Source organism: Arachis hypogaea, chromosome 13 (assembly GCF_003086295.3).
Source record: "Arachis hypogaea cultivar Tifrunner chromosome 13, arahy.Tifrunner.gnm2.J5K5, whole genome shotgun sequence".
Taxonomy (NCBI): domain Eukaryota; kingdom Viridiplantae; phylum Streptophyta; class Magnoliopsida; order Fabales; family Fabaceae; genus Arachis; species Arachis hypogaea.
In genome coordinates, this window is record NC_092048.1 from 141,139,687 (window position 1) to 141,159,865 (window position 20,179).

At 31.2% G+C, this 20,179-nt stretch overlaps 2 protein-coding genes across 3 annotated transcripts; one reads left to right on the forward strand and one right to left on the reverse strand.

Moving 5' to 3' along the window:
• The first annotated feature begins 2,790 nt into the window (after positions 1–2,790).
• LOC112792319 (protein G1-like1) lies at positions 2,791–4,408 on the forward strand. The gene has a single exon (XM_025835509.3). It carries the CDS (start codon positions 3,486–3,488, stop codon positions 4,245–4,247), a length of 762 nt encoding a protein of 253 aa, XP_025691294.1. The 5' UTR covers positions 2,791–3,485; the 3' UTR covers positions 4,248–4,408.
• Positions 4,409–7,147: 2,739 nt separating this feature from the next.
• On the reverse strand, positions 7,148–11,812 carry LOC112792320 (cell division control protein 2 homolog). Of its 2 annotated transcripts, XM_025835510.3 has the most exons (9): positions 11,581–11,812; positions 11,458–11,495; positions 11,171–11,355; positions 10,451–10,571; positions 9,518–9,691; positions 9,045–9,208; positions 8,432–8,519; positions 8,297–8,350; positions 7,148–7,560 (listed from the first exon to the last, which is right to left on the reverse strand). In XM_025835510.3, the coding sequence occupies exons 2-9, from the start codon at positions 11,464–11,466 to the stop codon at positions 7,471–7,473; spliced, it is 885 nt and encodes a 294-aa protein (XP_025691295.1). In that variant the 5' UTR covers positions 11,467–11,495; positions 11,581–11,812; the 3' UTR covers positions 7,148–7,470. The 2 variants fall into 2 exon arrangements, with proteins under 2 accessions (XP_025691295.1, XP_072069376.1); XM_072213275.1 differs by having other exon boundaries at positions 11,458–11,701.
• Between the last annotated feature and the right edge of the window lie 8,367 nt (positions 11,813–20,179).

Sequence of the window (20,179 nt, forward strand, 5' to 3'; positions counted from 1 at the left end):
GATAAGTATTTTTTAGAAATATCCAACTTGCTTAAATTTGTCTATCCAAATAAAAATAGAATAACATTTTTTGTAACTATAAAAAAAAGATAAAGATTTATTTAAAAGCCAATTTAAAAGAAGGCAAAATAATGGTGTTTAGTTCAAGTTTGTGACCTGTAACGGATAAAAAAATGAATTTATAGAGTTCAGTCCCCTTGTTGGAGATGTTGCAACCAAGAAATAATCCATTCTTAAAAGTTTTTGTCGACCATATCAAATATATAGGTTTCTGCCATATTTTAATACATATTGAAAATGGCAAGACATGACGAATTAATTTTGTGCAGAATATAATGTCGGACTCAATGATATAGTCATCATCTAAAGTAATATGAGTCGGACAAGATAACTGATCTAGTTTCTCGTAGTAGTGTTCGAAAAAATTTGCTGGCACACTTGAAGAGCAATTAAAGAAAGTACAATTGGTTGGCTTTAGAGAATCATCAAAACTATCAAAATCAAAGAAAAAAAAAAGATGGAGAAGATGATGAAGAAAAACACAGGAGAAGTGCACTGCACAATGAGATTAGGGTTATAAATTGAGAGAGGATCAGAAATTGAATCTAAATTGGAATGAATTTACGTCACACGTAATTATTGGAACTGTTCAACGTGATAAAAGATGACTACATCGACACTTCGGTAACTAACTCAACACCAGAAATAACACAAGAATTATTCTAGTTCTCGGAGCTCTATCTAGAGACTATTATAAAAAAATTTCGATCTCAAAGACTAATTCAGATAATTGTATAAATTTCAGGAACCATTATAAAATTGTACTAAAAAAAACCTCTGAATCTGATTACCTCATTTTAAACTGGTCATAAAGAAATTGTGCAGCCATTGGTTTTTTCTTCGTACTATTTTTGTGTGTCTATTTCGTCGTATTATGTCAAAGACATTTAATCTCTTTAATTTTTTTTTTTTTTTTTATTGAATAATACTACATAACTAATAAATATTTAGTGCTATTTTGTATATAAAAAATATATAATTTATATTTATGTTTTTTAGAATTTATACTCAAATAAATAAAATTTATTTATTAAAAATAATTTAGTGTTTGTATTTGTCAAACAATAATAAAAACAATAAAAGTTGATGCCCTAGGATCTCTCTTTTTTATTAATTATTTTGGTTTTTTGTCAGAAGTTTTTAAATTTTTTTAGTATTTTAAAAAGGATACTTTTTATATAAGCCCATTTAAAAAGGAGCCTTTACCAATAATTATATGATTGGACGTTTAATCATATGGTACAGAAACAATTGTAGATAGGCATGTCTTTCTTGAAGCCCAATAAGAATTAGGTAACTAGATTTGAACAAAGTCTTGTTACCACAACTGGATCAACCTAATCTCCATTTTTTTTTTCTGTTAAGAGGTTTAGCCTGTGTGAGTTGTGTAGCGTGTGTGAGTTTGAGTCTATCTATAAAAAAATACTATTTCCAAATGTATATAAAGAATAGGTCCGTTTTGGCCTTTCTAAAATGGGTTAAACAAAAATTATGAAAAAGCTTGTTTTGGATTGCGGTATAATACTATAATGTCACTAGCTTTAACCTATCCCAAGTGTACACCAGTCCAAAGCACACAAATATAATATAGGCTACTTGTTTTTTTTTTTATAATTTTATCAAATTTTTAATTAAATTCTTATAGTATATAGATTTATAATTTAAATTTTATATTAAAATTTTTTTAATTAAATATATTTTAATTATTTTTTTTAAAATATTATTTTTTAAAATATTTTTAAAATAAAAATAATAATATACATACACGTCTTTTTATAAACCAAATCTAATTAAATTGATCTAACAATAATAAAAATTATTTTCATCATTTTTACTCATCCACTTATCTAAACTTTATTAATAAATTTAGCTAGAGTTGATTCACAAAAAATTTGTGTGTAGCATTTTTCTAAAAATAAATATTATAGAATTATTATATTCTTTTTAAACTAATCACTAGTAAGGGTTTAATTATAAATTTTTACTAACTTTTTTATAAAATGTAAATTTGAGTCGTAGTTAAATTGAGTGGTCATATTTTTCTTCATGCAAGGGAAGGGATAGGAGATTTGAATAATTGAATCTATTTCATCTCAATAATTAAGTATCATCGTTCTTGTCACGATTAGACCCCAAATGATGAAGACCTTTTTTGGACTGCATGGAAAACCCACCCTTTTCATACGGTGAGAGAGAAGACCATAGAGTTTGAAACTTGGAGACTATTGCGGCGCCGAATCCCCGGTACAAGTCCAAGCCCATCTTCCTTGTTCCTTCCTCACTCCTCATTCCTCATTGTTTCCAACCATAACCAGCATGTCACCCTCTTCTATACTCTAAACTAATCTAGATTATTTCTTAAAACAAGGAGCATTTCTATTACAATTTCGTTAGCCTTAAAACTACTCCTAATTCAGCATTACTTGATTTTGTCCAAATTTCTAAATGATACTCAATTTTCTTTACTAAAAGAGGTATGTAGTAGGGCAGAGAAAGTTCCCCTACTTTTGTTTCTTTCCTCCACTTATTATTATTATTATTGTTTAAAATCATTGAGGAAGAAGGATGAATAAAAAAAAAGAAGGGTGATGGTGATGAATGATATTGAGATGACGTCTGTTGAAGTGATATTCAAACAGCTATCACTTGCTCCCCCTAATGCATGGACCCCTCTTTTGTCTCCCTACACCTATACCTACAAAACTTGCCTACCCTACTACTACCCTCATAATCCTCAGCCTCAAATTCCAATCTTGTAAATCTTTGCCAAATTTCTTCTCTAAATTCTTTATTAAACTACTCTTCCATTTTAATCTATAAAAATAATAAAAAAAATTTTATAATTTAAAAATTTAACCTAACAAAATACATAAATTCAATTATAATTTTAGTCTTTATTATTTTATCTTATTTTATTTTTACTTTTATTTTTCGTAAACAATATTCTATATATATTTAATTTTATCTTCATAATATAATTCAATTCAATTCATCAAATCTTTTTCATTTTTTCTTTTCTTTTCTTATTTTTTCACAATTTTATCACTCTCCATGCCCTTCTCTTTCTCTAAATACGGCTATACATTATTACTTGTCATCAATTCTGTTCTGTCTTGCACTACTATATAGCTAGATTGAGTGAAGCCCTGGTTAACAAGACCAAGAAATTTCAACCAACTTCATCTTTAATTTGATGGATCCATCCCCCCATGTCATGATCCAAATCACACCAAACTCCTAACTCTACTTCAAAATCACCGACTTCCAATCCAGCTACTTATAGCTTTAGACAAATCCCAACCAAACCCACCTGAAAAACAGTACTCAACAGCAAACTATCTTGTACATATTTATGTTCCAAAGTCCCAACCCAATTTATTATAACAAACACAATTAGTATTGAATACTGAGTACTTATTAATAACATGTCTGCCGCAGTGGCCGCAGCAGCCGCTTCCGCCGCAATCTCCGGCTACCACAACTCCTCTGGCGCCGACACCAGGAACCACCACCCGTTTACGCAACCAGAACACGGGCAACAAGTCTCCGTCCCTCTTAGCAGGTACGAGTCTCAAAAGAGGCGTGACTGGAACACGTTCGGGCAGTACCTGAAGAACCACCGTCCACCGTTAACACTGTCCCGGTGCAGCGGCGCGCACGTGCTGGAATTCCTGCGGTACTTGGACCAGTTTGGGAAGACGAAGGTGCACAGCGACACGTGTGCGTACTTTGGGAACTCTCAGCCTCCGGGGCCATGCCCGTGTCCGTTGAAGCAAGCATGGGGAAGCCTTGATGCACTGATTGGGCGGCTGCGTGCGGCGTTTGAAGAAAACGGAGGAAACCCTGAGATGAACCCTTTCGGTGCACGCGCCGTCAGGCTTTACCTCCGTGAAGTTCGGGATGTGCAAGCCAAGGCTAGAGGTATTGCTTATGAGAAGAAGAAACGCAGAAAGAATAGTAATCATAGCCAGAATCAGAATCAGAATCAGAATGGGTCGATGATGATGATGATGGATGATAACAACAACAATACTAATAATAACCATGGTCATTATGTTCATGATGATGTGAGTTCTAGTGGGGTGCATCGTTCATCAGGGTATCATATTAATGGTGGTGGTGGAGTTTTTCATCACTTGTCAAGTTCGGATGGGACAGCTCCTCCTCTTTCATATTTCTTATCCTAGTTCATTAGTTTTAGTGTGTGAGTTTGAACTTTGAATGTTTGATTATTAATGGAGAGATTCATGACTCAACAAAAACATATTGTAATAATCCATGGTGATAACTGATATGTATCATTTGTCAAGAATTTATCAAATATAACTATTGTGCATGTGTTCATCGAGTGAGCTTGTGTTGGATGATGAGATACTATGTTACATGAATATGCAACTTTAATTTTCATTTATAAATTAATAGTAGGAAAGTAGTAGTTTTCTAAATTAAGTATTTTCTTTATCATTTTTAACACATTTCAAGTATATCTTCATGAGGAAGGAGGCAAATTAAAGTGATGAATGATTTCGGTTGCATTATTCATCAGGTTATGCTATTGCGAAAGTAATGCGTAGGGCTCATCAAAAGTCATAGGTGCACTAAATGTGGTCATTATTATCAGTCAATTGTCAAATTAACAGTGAATTCTTCGTTCTTTAGACTTGATCTATACGGTAAGGATTTATTCCAGCGACACATATCTAATATCCCATGTTTAGATGCATTCATATAAAATGGATAGGATTTATAAACAAATATACGTGAAACATTTTATTGGATGTGGTTAAATGCAATTTTAAAATTGAGGAATGTTAGGGGGTAACAATTTTGGTATATTGTAATTATTAATTGACCATTAATAATGTTTTTAATGGTATGAGATTATATCCAATGATGATAAATTACTCACTTTTCTTTTAATAATTAAGTGCAGGCCAAAAAACACAAAAATTGATGGTCCTAGACTTTTCTACTCATAAGTATCTTTTAAAATAATTATTATCATTGAATAAATGTGAATCTAATAGTATTTTGTTTTGCTTATTCCCATTCTCCTTTTTCTTAATAGAAAATTTTAATTAAATGTGGATCCAGTTATTTTACTATAGTTTTCAACTTGTTTAAAATTTACACTTATCTTCAAATTAGTTAAATAAAAATGATAGGTGCACACAAAAAATTTATTATGTTAGGTGTATACAAAAATTAGCCACTAATATAAAATAAATATTAAAATACAAAGTATATATCAAAAAATGAATTGAAATATATATATATATATATATATATATATATATATATATATATATATATATATATATATAATAGATTATTTTAGTAGGTGATTTTGATATACAAATAATATTTTAAAAAAATTATATATAGATTTTGTTAGATAGACAATGACTTTTGTAAACAATATGAATAATAGATTATAGAATTGACCAAATAAAGTAAAAAATTACTCTACCTCCAAATTATCTTATAAACTTTAATATTACTGCAAACCTAGTGAATTGAACATCCAGTAAATGTTAATTGTGTATAAGTAAATCGAATCAAAATAAATAACCATCTAATTAAAAATAATAAACATAATCATCTGCATACCTATTAAATTGAACATCTGACATATTTATTGTTTATATTATTTAATATTTTTATTGTATATCTATATTTTTTTTATATAAAAAAGAGGAGCACTTTTCTAAAAATATTAATGGGCTTATTAGTATCTTGAAATGATGAATACACACGTGATGGTTTTGTAGCCAGTTAAAATGCGACATATAAAGATCGATGGGAAAGTCTTAAAATTCCCCCATTTTGTTATGTTCATGGATGGATAGCATTTAGCAATCAAGAAGAACAAGAGGCAAGTTTAATTTGTAGTATGTGTGGTGTTAGAGAATCGGTCCCATTCCCATATGTGTTGAAATTGGTGGGAGAGAGAGAGATATATCTGATTAATAGACTACTCCTGTGTCTGTCCCTTTAGTTTATGCTATTTATGCGCAGCAGAATCTAATCAAAACTTGAATTGAATGACCCCCACTAACAACTTAAAAAGATTCCGCTGCATCATGGAAAAGCTGGTGTGAAGTTCCTAGGGCAACATGTGTTACTGTTGTATGAAGTGATATATATTAACTGCAACTCTCTCGTAAGATTACGCAAGAGCCTATTTAAAGCCACTTCTAATGACTATTTAGTTTAAGAAAAGCTACTCCCTCCTTAAATATTATCTAATATACAAAATAGATCATCTTCAGTTTTGTAACTAGCGGATCTTGATCCGATCAAGAGTGACTTGACCCATTGCTCAACGTTAGCCAGTAAAACATCCACTTGATAAAATATAAAGTGCATGATTAGAGGATAAAGTAAGCATACTACAAATATTTGATATCCTTTTTGTAGGATACGCTCTTGTTGAGAAGCGAATATTGGTTGTTGCCAAGCCTATGTTAATGAATAATGAATCTATTAACAGTAGACGAATTAAAGCACTTTTCAACCTTTATACTTATCATTGTTAACTACTGCAACCAGTGTTTCTGAAAGTGATAAAGTTTAACATTTGCAACTGTAACACCACAACTTAAGAAGACAAGTTAATTTCAATTTCTTGTTAAATGCTTCAACAATTTAAACCCTCTCTATAATAAATAGAAATTCTTCCATTTAACAAACCCGACTGATAGTTTACCGTACCATCATTTCTCTCTTTATCTCTCACTTACAGAGGAGAAACCGCGGAGAGAAAAGGGGGGGGGGTGTTTTAAGGAAGTCTCTACTAAATAATATCCAAAGGAATTCTTTGTGGAATAGTTCAGAATGTAAAACTTAGTTTCAATTTGAAAACTATTAATAGATCAAACTGTTAGTCACTTATTTTTTATAAAACCACTCTACACATCATTTTTTTTTATTGTATGTTTGCATGAATTTATAAAAAAATGACTATCAAAATAGGAGGATAATATTATTTTCCTAGTAATAATATGATTAAAAAAACTCATGCATCCGTTCACTATATGGTTCATCGGCAAATTGAGAGTGCAGAGAAGAGCATCTAACAGGAGTATACATGTCAAATTTACATGCTCCACGCCAGTAGGAATATCCATTTGCTCTACAAGAAGCATTCAGTACTGTATATAACACTCCAAGCAAACCGAATTTGCCTGGTGCATTGCACTGAGAAATAAAACATGAAACGGGTAATAGATAGTAACATAATCACACCCAATCCTAATCTACAAGTATATCTGTAAAAACAAATAAATGAAATATTGCTTGGTCGAAAGCATTAAAGAAAACAAGGATAGTACACAATTTTCTGACAGTCAAAACCCATAAAAGCTACACACATTACTATAGACACTTTTGTGCGGTTAAGATAAGAGATCAGGGCACTAATTTAATGTCTTTGAAGTATTCATGCTCAAGAGCGCTCCTGGCAGTAATTCTTTTGCTGGGATCCAAGCGAAGCATACTCTGGAGTACACGTTAATGCAAGAATCAGAGAAAATCAACAATACTAATTGAGGAAGCACATAAATCTTCCGTCTATAATATCTACAATAAAGAAAACTCATAAAGCCAATAAGAATTTGTATGAGTATTTAAACAATAATATGAATGAACGAAATTCAAATGTCATTGGATGAAGTAACTTCAAAAATATAATGGGATCCTTCATTATATGATATGTCAAATTCTGGAAATCATCACCAAATAATCCCACCACCAAACAGGTGAAAAACTGACAAGGGAACAACTATCTTTAGGAAAAGCAAGCTGGCATTCAAGGGTCATTCACCAGTTCGATAATAGAAAAAGGTTAGCAATGTATCTCCCTGTTCCCCTATTTTCTGAAACAGTGAATATTATAAATTCAAAGAATTATCAATTATGACTATCAAAATTCCTTATAAACAGCTGAGACAAGGAATATTTGTGTATGATGATTTAAGCACACCAAATTTGTGTTCAATCAGTATTGCACCAAATATTTCTGATCTATAACCTTGTGAGATCTAATATTTAGCTTTCTATTTACTGCATTGAGATGTATTTTTCTTTTATGCTTATTTCTCAACAGAAAGGAATTTCTTCTCATTAATGATGGATAGCATATAACCTTTGATTTCATTTTATCACCACAGTAAACTGATGATTATTACATTTCTATAATTATATATTAAATGCGAATATGCGATGTTGCGCTTACAGAAAGAAGATCAAGCCCAGCTGGCTCAAGAGTTGGAACCACAGTTGCAAGGTCCTGCAAATTATAAGATAATTCTTAAGCAGTGGCAACCCAACATAGTTGATTCAAGCCAAAGACAAAGTCCCACTTAATTACCTTAGGTGCCCACTTGGGAAAGGCTGATTTAAAATCAGGCAGCGAAGTTACTCCAGGCCACGTATCTTCATTTGGTGTGCCCAAGATTCTTCATGTACGAAACAAGATGTAAAAACATAAGCATATATAATATGTAGCATTGTTTATTTTTATTTATTGCAAACAAGCATACATCCGTTGCATCATACTGATTGCAATACCTACAAAGATCTCTATATTATAAAGCTTCACGCATGGATATTTGGTTGACTTGACTTTTTACAGAAATGAATAAGGAATTTAAAGGAACTTCAATAAATCATGGGGAGGAACAGCTATGAACATATTTTTGACACTACATTCCAGACGGTAAATTGATGGTCCAGTTCAAACTTTGAAGTAAAGCAAACTATGCAATAATGCTAAGCATAAGGAAAACTAAAAATCAGATGTCGAAAAATGTAGGACAGACATATGGATAACAACTGTAGCCTTATGAGTTATGACATAAATATGTCATACATCCTGCCAATTTCATCTAAAAAGGGAAAATTCTATTATTATATTCCCTTCATGGATACTCAGATATTCAAATATCTAAGTTCATACATCAAAAAAGTCATTCAACACTAACCTGAATATTTTAAATAATTCATCAATTTCAGAGTCCCCAGGGAACAAAGGTCGCTGGTTTACCATCTCTGCAAAGATACATCCCACTGACCAAACATCCACTGGAGTAGAATAATGATGAGATCCAAGCAAAATTTCTGGAGCTCTATACCAGAGTGTCACCACCTACAAGCAACCGCCAAACATCCTCACACAAGTTTCCATCATCTTCTCAGTAATTGTTTATTTAGTTTTACGGAAGGCCATCCAGCTCATAATTCTGGATCAGAAGTGTATAAATAACAAAAAGTACAAAAGGTGTCTAAGAGATCTGTGGTGCTGTTTTATCATTATACAAAAGTAAGTTTTTCAATTATGTCCGGACTTCCAAAAGATTCAACTTTACACATTTCTTTCCTGTACCAAGGCCCATAAATTCCAAAATTTTATTATCTCCATGAATGATAAGAAGCCAACATAAGTTGGCACACAAACCTCATGTGTAAAAGTCCTAACAGGAATTCCAAATGCCCTGGCCAGTCCAAAATCTGCAAGCTTTAGAGCATTACTGCTTCGGTCTATCAACAAATTCTGAGGTTTCAAGTCACGATGAAGAACTCTGTGCGAATGACAGTAAGCAATGCCACAGAGAATTTGATAAAGAAACACCTGCAGAAAGGATCATCACAGTCACACAATTCAAATTCCAAATTATCCAGTCCTCTTTTGCAAATTTAGCACATCTCTTTGTCAATCAATGATAAAGCATAATATTTTTAATGAATATTGACACATGCTAAGGTGGAAATTTAGGTCTTGAGTAAACATTCTGATAGGATCAGAAATTAGCAGAATCAGTAGGCTTTATTGATGAACTAGAGATTGCAAATCACAATCCCTGATTGGAATACACGGTTGGAACTACCAAATGTGGAGAGAATTCTTCCTCTCCTGAACTAACAGACTTTACAGAAATTTGACTAAAACTGAAAAACTAACTAACCACTAGTATTTATAGGCAGCAGCTAGGACTAGAACAACTGCTCAAAAAGAACAGACAGACAGCCAACTAGAAGCAAATAGGGACTAAACAGTTAAAATCAGCCAGTCAACTACTTACCTCTCCTCTTGTAAACTAAGCCAAACCTGTTGCTATCACATTCAGGCAAACAAAGAATGGGAAGGGAAGCTAACATGAACATGATGGCTTGATGAGAGAAGAAAAATATATATGGACCTGCATTTTGATAAGCTAAACTTATGCAACTAACTATAATTATATATGACATTGACTCTTATATATGCTTCATTTGATTCATGGAAAGACAGGATATATGATTATATTCCATGCTCCATGCTCACTCTTTCAATTATAATTTTAGTTACAACAAACTATTAAACAGCCATTAGAAAAGCTGATACACTCACTTTTACTTGTCGTGGATCTTTTGCGAATTCTGGGGATGAATCCATATGCTTCTTTAGATCTAAGTCAAGGTACTCAAAAACCAAATACAATCGCTTCTCACTGTGCACTACATCCTGCAACCTGCCATCCACACAATCAGCAGGCATAACTCAATAAAAAGACTAAATAAAGACGCAGATAAATTCATTGACAGGGTCTATCCAACAATATCATCAGACAGCTTCACCAATTAAACATACACTGGCTGGAATTAAAGATAAAAACATGCAGACAAAATTAGAAAAGTGATGATAGTAAAACAATGTTACCATTGTCTAAGTGTAGCACCGGAATGTACCTAGGAAAATACACATAATTGCTTAATCAATACAGGAACAAACTATCAGCAACATCATCAGTGCGAGCTTAGAATGCTGAAATAATCGGCTATTAATCCCTACAAAGACATGTCAAAGCAATCAACCAGCTTCACACATTTAGTATAGCTGAAATGCTTCGCACTGGTATTCTGTGCAGATCTGTTATTATACATGTGCCAGACTACCAGCTCAATTCCAAGTTACAGAAAAATCAACGTATCAAATACACCAAATAATGATAAGATAACCAGTTAACCTTACAATTCTCTATGTTCTATAGCCTTTGAATTAGCGTTGAGGAAATCAACTTCATTGATGATAAGATAACCAATTACTAAGAAACAGTTGGCAGATGTATACCTAACTATGTTTCTGTGCTGCATTTCTTTCAAGAGGGAAATCTCTCGAATGGCGGTGCTAGGAACGCCCTCATCTTCCTGCTCGAGACGAATCTTCTTCAAGGCGATGGTCTCGTTGGTGACGCGGTCACGAGCCTTGTAAACGACACCGTATGTTCCCTCACCTATCTTCTCCACCTTCTCGTACTGCCAAAAAAAAATTAACAAAAAAAAATCATAAGATAAAGAGAATCAGTGGAATTAATATATGATGGAGAAGCTCAAAACGCAGGGCATTACGACACTGACCTGCTCCATGAAAGAAGGCGGAAGCTGAAGGCGAAGTTCTGAAAGAAGAGAATGAGAGCTTAAGAAGGTAAAGGAGGAGGATCGAAGAGAAAGAAGAAGATCCGGTGTAGGGTAGTTAGTTACCGGTGGAGAAAGCTTGGCGCGACGGTTACAGGCAGCGCCTCTTTTTCAGTCTTAGCCCTCTCTTCTCTGGCCAGAGAGAGACTACAACTGCTCTCTCCTCTCTTCGTTCCTAGTCATCCCTTTTTCTTCAATTATTCTTTTTATTAATATATAATTCTTTGTTTTTCTTTTCTTTTTTTGTTTTTGTAAAATATTTTGTCTCGCCTGAGTATTCGTTTAAAATCTAACCTGCAGGAACATTTTTTTTTTTTTGCCTAAATATCCCTCGTCCCGATTTAAGGGGGTGTCTGCATGTCCATTATGTTTTAATAAAAACAAAAATTTTGAACACATCTAAACAATAATATATGTCATTTAAATTTATACTTAACATATATTTTTAAAATAAATTTAATAATAATATATATTATTATTTATTAAAATAAAAAATATTTTAAATATTTTATATAATTAAAATAAAATATTAAAATAATTAAAAAATTAATTTATATTTTAATATTAATAATATATCAAAATATCATTACAATTATTTTAAAAATATTTTATATTATATATATTTTATAAAAATTTAAAATTTAATATTTAATATTTATATATCTCATGTGTACGTGTTATATTCTGTATCTATGTCTATGTCTATGCATAATAGATATTTAATGTAAATTGTATTAATATTAGGTATATTTAATTAAGAAGGAAAATTTACCAAAAAAAATTAACAAAATAGGCAATAATTTTTATAATTTTCTTGTGGTCAAAATAAATTTCATAATTTCAATAAATGTGAACATTTCTTTTAAATAAACTATAAAAGTTATTATTTATAATAATAAATTAAAACAAAAATAAATATTAAAATATTTTTTTAGAAAAATCGAGTGGAGCTCATTGATGATGGTCAAAAAGGGGTGAATCTATCCCAACTGATTATTTTTTCTTTCTACATTTGTATTTATTTTAGTTTTTAACGGTATATTTTAAAAAAAAATATTATATTTACATAAAAAATTAAACATCGTGTCTTTGTATATATATGTTGTGTTATATATTTCTAATTTATATTATGTATTTTAATATATATATTATATAGATGGTCAATTTTTTATATATAAACATAACATGTTAAACTTTTATAGTTTGTAAATTATATTATAAAAAATTAGATTATTTACCAACTTTATAATTAATCAAACTACATTAAACTAATTTTGTGTTGAATTTAGTTTGTCAACATAAAAATGAAATAATGATAATAAGTATATATAAAAAGAATTAATCACATGCTTGCATATATAAAATATATATTAAAATTACGTAAAATAATAATATATATATATTTTGCATGGTGGATTTTTTTAGTATATACATACTACTTGTTATAAATGATTTATTATTAAAAATAATATAAAATATTACAAATAAAGATACAAATAATTAATTTTAAAGTTAACCGTGATGTTAGTTTGTTTATTGATTTGAGTTTGGTTGGATTTAGTTGTTTTATTAAAAATTCTAATGGAAGTTAAATTTCGGGTTGTTTTGGTAGCTCTCCTCCTAAATCTATCATCTAACATAAGTTTTTTGCAATTTGGAAGGGCTTGTTTTAGTTTAGAATTGCGAATTGAGAGACATAATTTGTGTAACAAATTGTTTGAACATTTTATATTTTTTGCATGATTTTATTGATGGATGTAAATCTGAAGTTGTTAATTTAGTTAATAAAATTTAGAAGCTGTTAACCGGAGGATTACCATATGTTCATAATACGCAACAGAAGAAAAGAAGGTAATCCTAAAGATTTATTTTTGTGCTTAAACTTTATTCTATAAATAATACATAGATCATATCTAAATACCTTTAGACGCTTTAGTAAAAATCACTTTCTCCTTCGGTGGTACGAAGGCGCTATGCGTATCCACATCGAGACCAACATTTGTTGTCAAATCCTTGACCAATAGATATCTGATGATCTAAATTGAGAAACCTCTTGCAACTAGGGGTGGCAAAGCGGGCCGGCCCGTCCCGCCTAGGCCCGCTCCATAAACGGGGCGGATCGGCCGGCCCTTCCAACTAAAATGGGTTCAAAATGTTAGCCCGCCCCACTTTTATGGCAGATTGGCGGACTAACCCGCTTGACTTTTTTTTTTGAAAAATAAAATTCATTAAAATTAATCAAAAATAATAATTAAAAAATCAAATACAATAAAAAAAGTCAAATTATAATATAATTTTTTAATTATTTTTTTTATTTTTAACTTCAATAAAATTATTCAAAATAATATTTGTCAATAGAATCATCTTTATTTTAAAAAATAAGTCACATAATTTGAGCATATATACGAAATTGTAAAATAAAATAAATAAAGTTAATAACTATAAGAAGAATAAAAACAAAAAATGAAAAAAAAATTAAAAATTCTATAATTTTTAATTTTATAATAGTAATAACTCTTTTATTTAATAAAAAAAATCTTCGACCCGACGGACCAGCCCGTCTCGTCCTGCCAAAACCCGCCAATTTGGCGGTGTGGATTTGGCGGATTTCAAATCCTAACCCGACCCGCCTTTTTTTTAGCGGGTTTAGCGGTTCGACCCGTTTTGCCACATCTACTTGCAACTCTTTGCATGCCATAAAATTCTTCTCACTTTCCTGTCAAGTTGTTATTGATTTTAAATTTGAATCTCAATTCAAAGTTAAATTATATCTTGAAATTCTAAATCTGAATTCTTCAAATTTATGAATCATATTATAACTCAATTTGAAAAAGAATCCAGGTAGGATCTCATCCAAATTTAGAAATAGAATAACTAATTATTCTCAAATTTCATTTAATATTCTCAATTATCATACTATTATTATATTCTTGGTGCTAGTAAAGAATATAATAATATTCCATTTGAATTAATATAATTATTTATTTGATCAAATCAAATAAATAATTAAATAATTATATAGCAAAGATTAGAACACTCGTTAGTGTGTGACCCCATAGGTTCAATACTAAGTGGGTAGTAAATTAGTCATACTAAATTTACTAATTAAGGTTGGTGTCTAGTAACACTCCTCAATGACCCGATAGTATGAAGTAATATATTTTTACTAAGAACATTAGAAGAACAAAGTATAATTCCTTCCATCTTTACAACTCTTGATTAACTCTTAAAGTATGGTTTAATTGTCAAACTCAACTTGTTACCATTATTATAATAAATTGTGAATGACTTAAGAAACTCATTTCTTCATTCATTTAATCCCCTTGGCCAAGGTTTTATTTGTCTTAGTCATTATAATTATAGAGCTCAAATTCTTTAATGAGAGTTGACGGATTCCTTATTGACTAATAATTAATTCTATAAGTATTTAAATCATACCCAATATCCATTCAACTAGCACCCTAGGGTATTAGATGTCCGAAATCAAAGTATAATAAATACATTGTTAATTACCATGACAGTCGCAAGTTAAAGGAAACTCTATTACCATATTCATCTTGAGAATATCCTATTGACAAATATACCGTAATTATAACCATTATGAACTCTCAAAGTAAGTCAATTCAATGGTCATATCCTTAGGCACCATCTATATATATAATTTAATAAATGAGATCTATTAATTTTCATCCAATGAAAACCATTATATATATTGATATATATTGATTTTTCCGGATTATTAATATCCTTTTTAATAATCCTATGACAAAGAATAATTTAGATTAAATTATAAAAGATTTATCTCTCAATATTATGATCACTATCATAATGATAAATTCCTAAATTTAATTAAGGACCTTATTATATTGACATTTTAATATAACAACAATAACAAATTATTTGACACATAATTGATTAAATTGTGGTCATATTCCTTATTCCCAACATTAACAAGACTCTGATACGTATAATTTAATTGAATATGTAGAGAAGCAAATAAAATTGAACTAATCTCAATTATGCTATTTGATTTGAATCTTGTGAAGCTGTCCAAAAAATTATTATATCTGATTTAGGATAGGTATTTTATTTTATATTTTTTATTGTTGTTTAAACAACAAAAATAAAAAAACCACACAAACAAAAAAATTAAAACAAAACATAATCGTGTGAGATTCCTCCCCTTATTTTGACCACAATGGGATGTTGCTTACCCAATTTTTTTTATTTTCTCCCAAAAAAATTAGTTTTAGTATTTGTTTTACCAATTTTTAGTAAATTGAAGTGGTTCAATATTTAAATTTTGTGAGCAAAATTTACTCCTTTTTATGAATATCAATTATTGAAAGTGCATTAAAAATTATTTCAATCGATTAAAAGAACAAAAGAAAAGCAAATAAATTTAAAAATAAAATAACTAAAATTAAAATGAATAATATTAAATTTAAATAAAACAGTAAACTACTTTCGATAAGATTGAAAGACTTTTAAAATAAAAAACAAAATGCTAAATCTTAAAAGAAAATGGAAAAGTAAATTTATTGGAAAGATAAATTTGTAAAAAAATAAAAAATAAAAATGATAGAAAATTTAAATTGAAAGTAAAAAATATGGAAGGAATTCTACAGAAAAGAAATTTCTTAGCAGACTCAAGAATTTGCTGGGGATATGAGTGTACGAAAGTATTTTCTAACATGAGATTTCAATCCTTTTTTCTTCGAACCTTCACCTATTTATAAGAGTTTTCGACCAATCAAATTTAAATATAACTTCCACATACATTAATCATTAAGTAGTCGTTCCTGCTCTTTTACACTATGTAGGTAACTGCCATCAATTAGCTTCACTTATCAACTTCTTCATCTCTTCAATTACTTCAATCTTTTTTTATGAGTCCTTATCAATCAAAATTCACTCTCCTATTGATATGCCATCCTCAATAAGCCCCATAAAACAAGTTTCTATTTCGAAACTTAGAACTTATTTATTTTTGACTGATAGTATTTAATTTTATTTTAATTTATTTTTTAAAGAGTAAACTACCATTTGTACTTACAAAAGTTGAAAACGCTAACATATCTACCCATAGAAAAAAAATTACTATTTGTATCCATGAAATATAAACTTTTGCTAACAAAACTATTCAAATCCAAAAAAATTATTTGAAATTTTCAAATTACCCTACCGCCACCACTTTTCCAATCCCAAACCCACCACCAAAATTCTTCCTCACCACCATCCTAAATCCTAATTACCACCGTCACTCAATTCAAAGACACCACCACATCATTTCCTTCATCACTACTATCACCACCACTACCACTATACCTTCATTATCATATTCTTCACATAAAGCAACAACAACAACAACAATAATAGAAAAAACAAATTCTCTGAGACCACTGCACCACCACCGGCGAACACCAAGTTGTCCCCCCTCACCCGATTTCCACTCTTCTTCCTCGCTCTCGCCCCTTCTTAGCTCCTCTGCGTAACCACCGCCGCGGCACTCAACAGTCGCTGGCGCCGTCAAGTCCCACCCAACCTCCACTCGCCGCCGCCGCGTCCTTTCCTCCTTTCTTTCCTCCTCCACCCTTTCCCTCTCTCTTTCTTCTTCTTCTTCCCCTTGTCTCACCTCCGCGAGCCCAGGACCACCATCACCTTCTGTTTTCGCCGCCTTTTACAACCCTAGAGCCACTGCCGCTGCCTGATTACTACCGCTGCCTCCAACCCGTTCCAGCTAGCCCTCCATCTCTCGCTGACACAGAGCTCCAGTCCCTATCCAGTCTGCGGTTCCACCCGTTCTTCTCCAATTTACAAACTCAGAGACCACTGAACCTGCATCACGCAACCATTAAAAGAAGTAGAAGAGAGAGAAGCAAAATATAGAAGGAAAGAGAGATGAAGAGAGAGAGAGAAAGGAGTTGGCAGAGTTGATGAACTCTGGCGGCGGCGACGAGCTCAGAAAATGGAAGAAGAGAGAGAGATGTTGGGGTTAGGGTTAGTGGTAGTGGTGGTGGGGAAAAGATGTTGCAGATGATGATAAGGGTAATTTGGGGTTTTAATGTGATTTTTTGGTGTTTAGATAATTTTGTTATATAGAACTCATGGTTTATGGGTACAAATGGTAATTTCCTTTTTTTATGGGTAGATATGTCAGCATTTTCAACTTTCGTTGATAGAAATAGTAGTTTACTCTTTTTTAAATAATATCATTTTCTATTTTTTACATATCTTCAGTTCGATAGATTAAGAAATAATTTACACAAATTCGATGATAAAACCAATCGATTACTCTGTTTATTTGTGATTTTTTAATGAATTCCGTTAAGGATACAATGAGAAATTTTAACAATGTGTATAATAAATTTTGAATTTGGCTAAATACAAGAAAAAAAAAGAAACCCAAATAGATATTTCAAAAATTAACTATCCCAACCCTAATTTACCAAAAGAATTTATCAACACCCTCTTTCCCCCTTCCGAACCGTCTGCTACCCTACCCTCATCAATTATCTCACCTCTCCAGCGTTAGAAGTTCCCTCACCGGCCATCAAACAACCATCCACGTAGTTAATAAAATAATCATCTGATTACTTAGTGAAATGACCATCCAACATTTTTAATTGTATAAATTTAAACTGAATCAAACAAAATAACCATCAAATTAAGAATTAAAATAACCATCTACATACCTAATGAATTGAACATCCAACATCTAAATTCATCCGTTAATGTATACACCTTGAAGATGTAAGGGGAGCGAAATCCAAAAAAGCCAAGTTGGTCAGAAACCTCCGCAACACTATGAAACAAAGCACTCGCCTTTTTAATATCTTCAATCCATGCATCACATCTACCGGAGGCAACCTATCGAACTCTAAATCACTGTACACGTGGCACCATCCCCACTTGCTGTATGTCCCAAATGAAAGACACTGGGACGGTAAAACCCAGCGGCTGCCAGGGTTTGTACGACTGTCGCGTTAGTGGGCTACAAGACGGACGCAATATACACAAAGGGACGTCTTTGTCGGACGTTCTCGGACAGCTAAACGGCGTCGGGTTGCGTTCTGGACAGTGGACGATGGTGATTTTTGCGACGTCAGTACGGAAAGAGTGGAAGAGACTACTCTAGAAGAAGAAACTGCAGCACGTTTTTCGCACGTGTAAAATAGAAGATTATGTAATTTTTTCATAATCAAATTCTTATTTTTTAAAATTTAAAATTTAAAATTATTAAAAATTAATTAAATTAATTATAAAAGTCTTTTTTTTTGTTTATCCAAACGGTATCCCCCAACCCGACAGGTTAAGGACTAATCCGTGGCGGATCTGAGCTTCATTTAAGAGTCTGTCGTTGGCCAATGAGTTGCTACATGCACAAGGCGGGGTTCGAACTCCCGACACTTGCTTAAGCGGATGAGTGAGCTGACCACTCGACCAACCCAAGTTGGTTTATTTGGACGGAGTCTTTATTAATTAATTAATCATGCTATGAGTCTATGACTGTCCTTTTTAGACAGGCAGGATGGGTCAAACCTAAATGAGATTGGGCTAATAATCCAACTTCCTCCTTGAACTTAAAACATTAAGTTTGGTGACTTTGGTCCCTTGACAATGTGTTTTAAATGGGGAAAAAATGTTAGCAATATTACGCGTCCAATGTGCTTTAGGAATTATGAAGGGAAGTTGGAAACTACAGAGGACATCGATTTTGTGAGCTCTCTAATACTTAAAATGCTTGAAAGTTGAGATATGAGAATAATAAAACACAAACTGCACTAAAAATAAAAAAGATTAGAGAATAGAATAGTGTAACTCTTTAAAGGGGGTGTTACACATATTTTTTTTTATTTAATTCGTCCTCACTAATTTATTATAGTATGTAAAATAGATTATTAGTGAATTTTCTGCAAAATATAATAAAAATTACTTACTTATTTTTTTACTTATACAGTTAAATCTTACCCTAAATGATAATTTACAGAATAATATTCTCTATTCTTTCTTTTACTTATTAAAAAAAAGTATTTTGATATATTGTACTAAAATAATAAAATAAAGAATATAATTTATAGGCATTAAATACATACAACATGCAACTATGTACTCATAAATAAGAAAATTTATTTCACAAGATATAATTATTCAATGAGTTACAAGTTTTTAACAAGTTATAACTTTTGAATAATTACAACTTTATAAAGAGATGTAACTTTTCAAATATAACTTTTTACCTATTTTAAAAAAATTAACTAGAGATGAAGTCAACTCTAATTAAATAATTGAAAAATAGGCCTGTTACAAAAAAAAAATTTACTATCCTAATTTTTTTAAATTTTAAAATCAGAAATAAAAAAGAGTTGGTGTAGTTAATTTATATTGTAATTGGTTCTTAAACTTTTTCTTTAATAATATATCTCACAGATTTTTTGAAAGGAGAAAATGGAGGAAACAATAATATATAAAGGAAGTAAAACGAATAGTATAGTTATGATATATAAAATTTGCGCACATAGATATAATTGTCGACCGAAACTCTCAATGTTTCTGATGATATCAGACCAAGAATGTTTCTTTTGGTAGCATGAGACTAAGCAAACATACATGGCAAATATTTAACACCGCCACTTATCAGGTAAATTTAAACACTAAACCATCT

Bases quoted from the DNA above. Each gene is read 5' to 3' on its own strand.
- LOC112792319 (XM_025835509.3), top strand. From the start codon at position 3,486: ATGTCTGCCGCAGTGGCCGCAGCAGCCGCTTCCGCCGCAATCTCCGGC.
- LOC112792320 (XM_025835510.3), bottom strand. The intron at 9,209-9,517 runs GTTTGTGTGCCA...GGTTGCTTGTAG, and splicing joins TTAGGACTTTTACACATGAG to GTGGTGACACTCTGGTATAG. The intron at 8,351-8,431 runs GTAATTAAGTGG...TATAATTTGCAG, and splicing joins TTCCCAAGTGGGCACCTAAG to GACCTTGCAACTGTGGTTCC.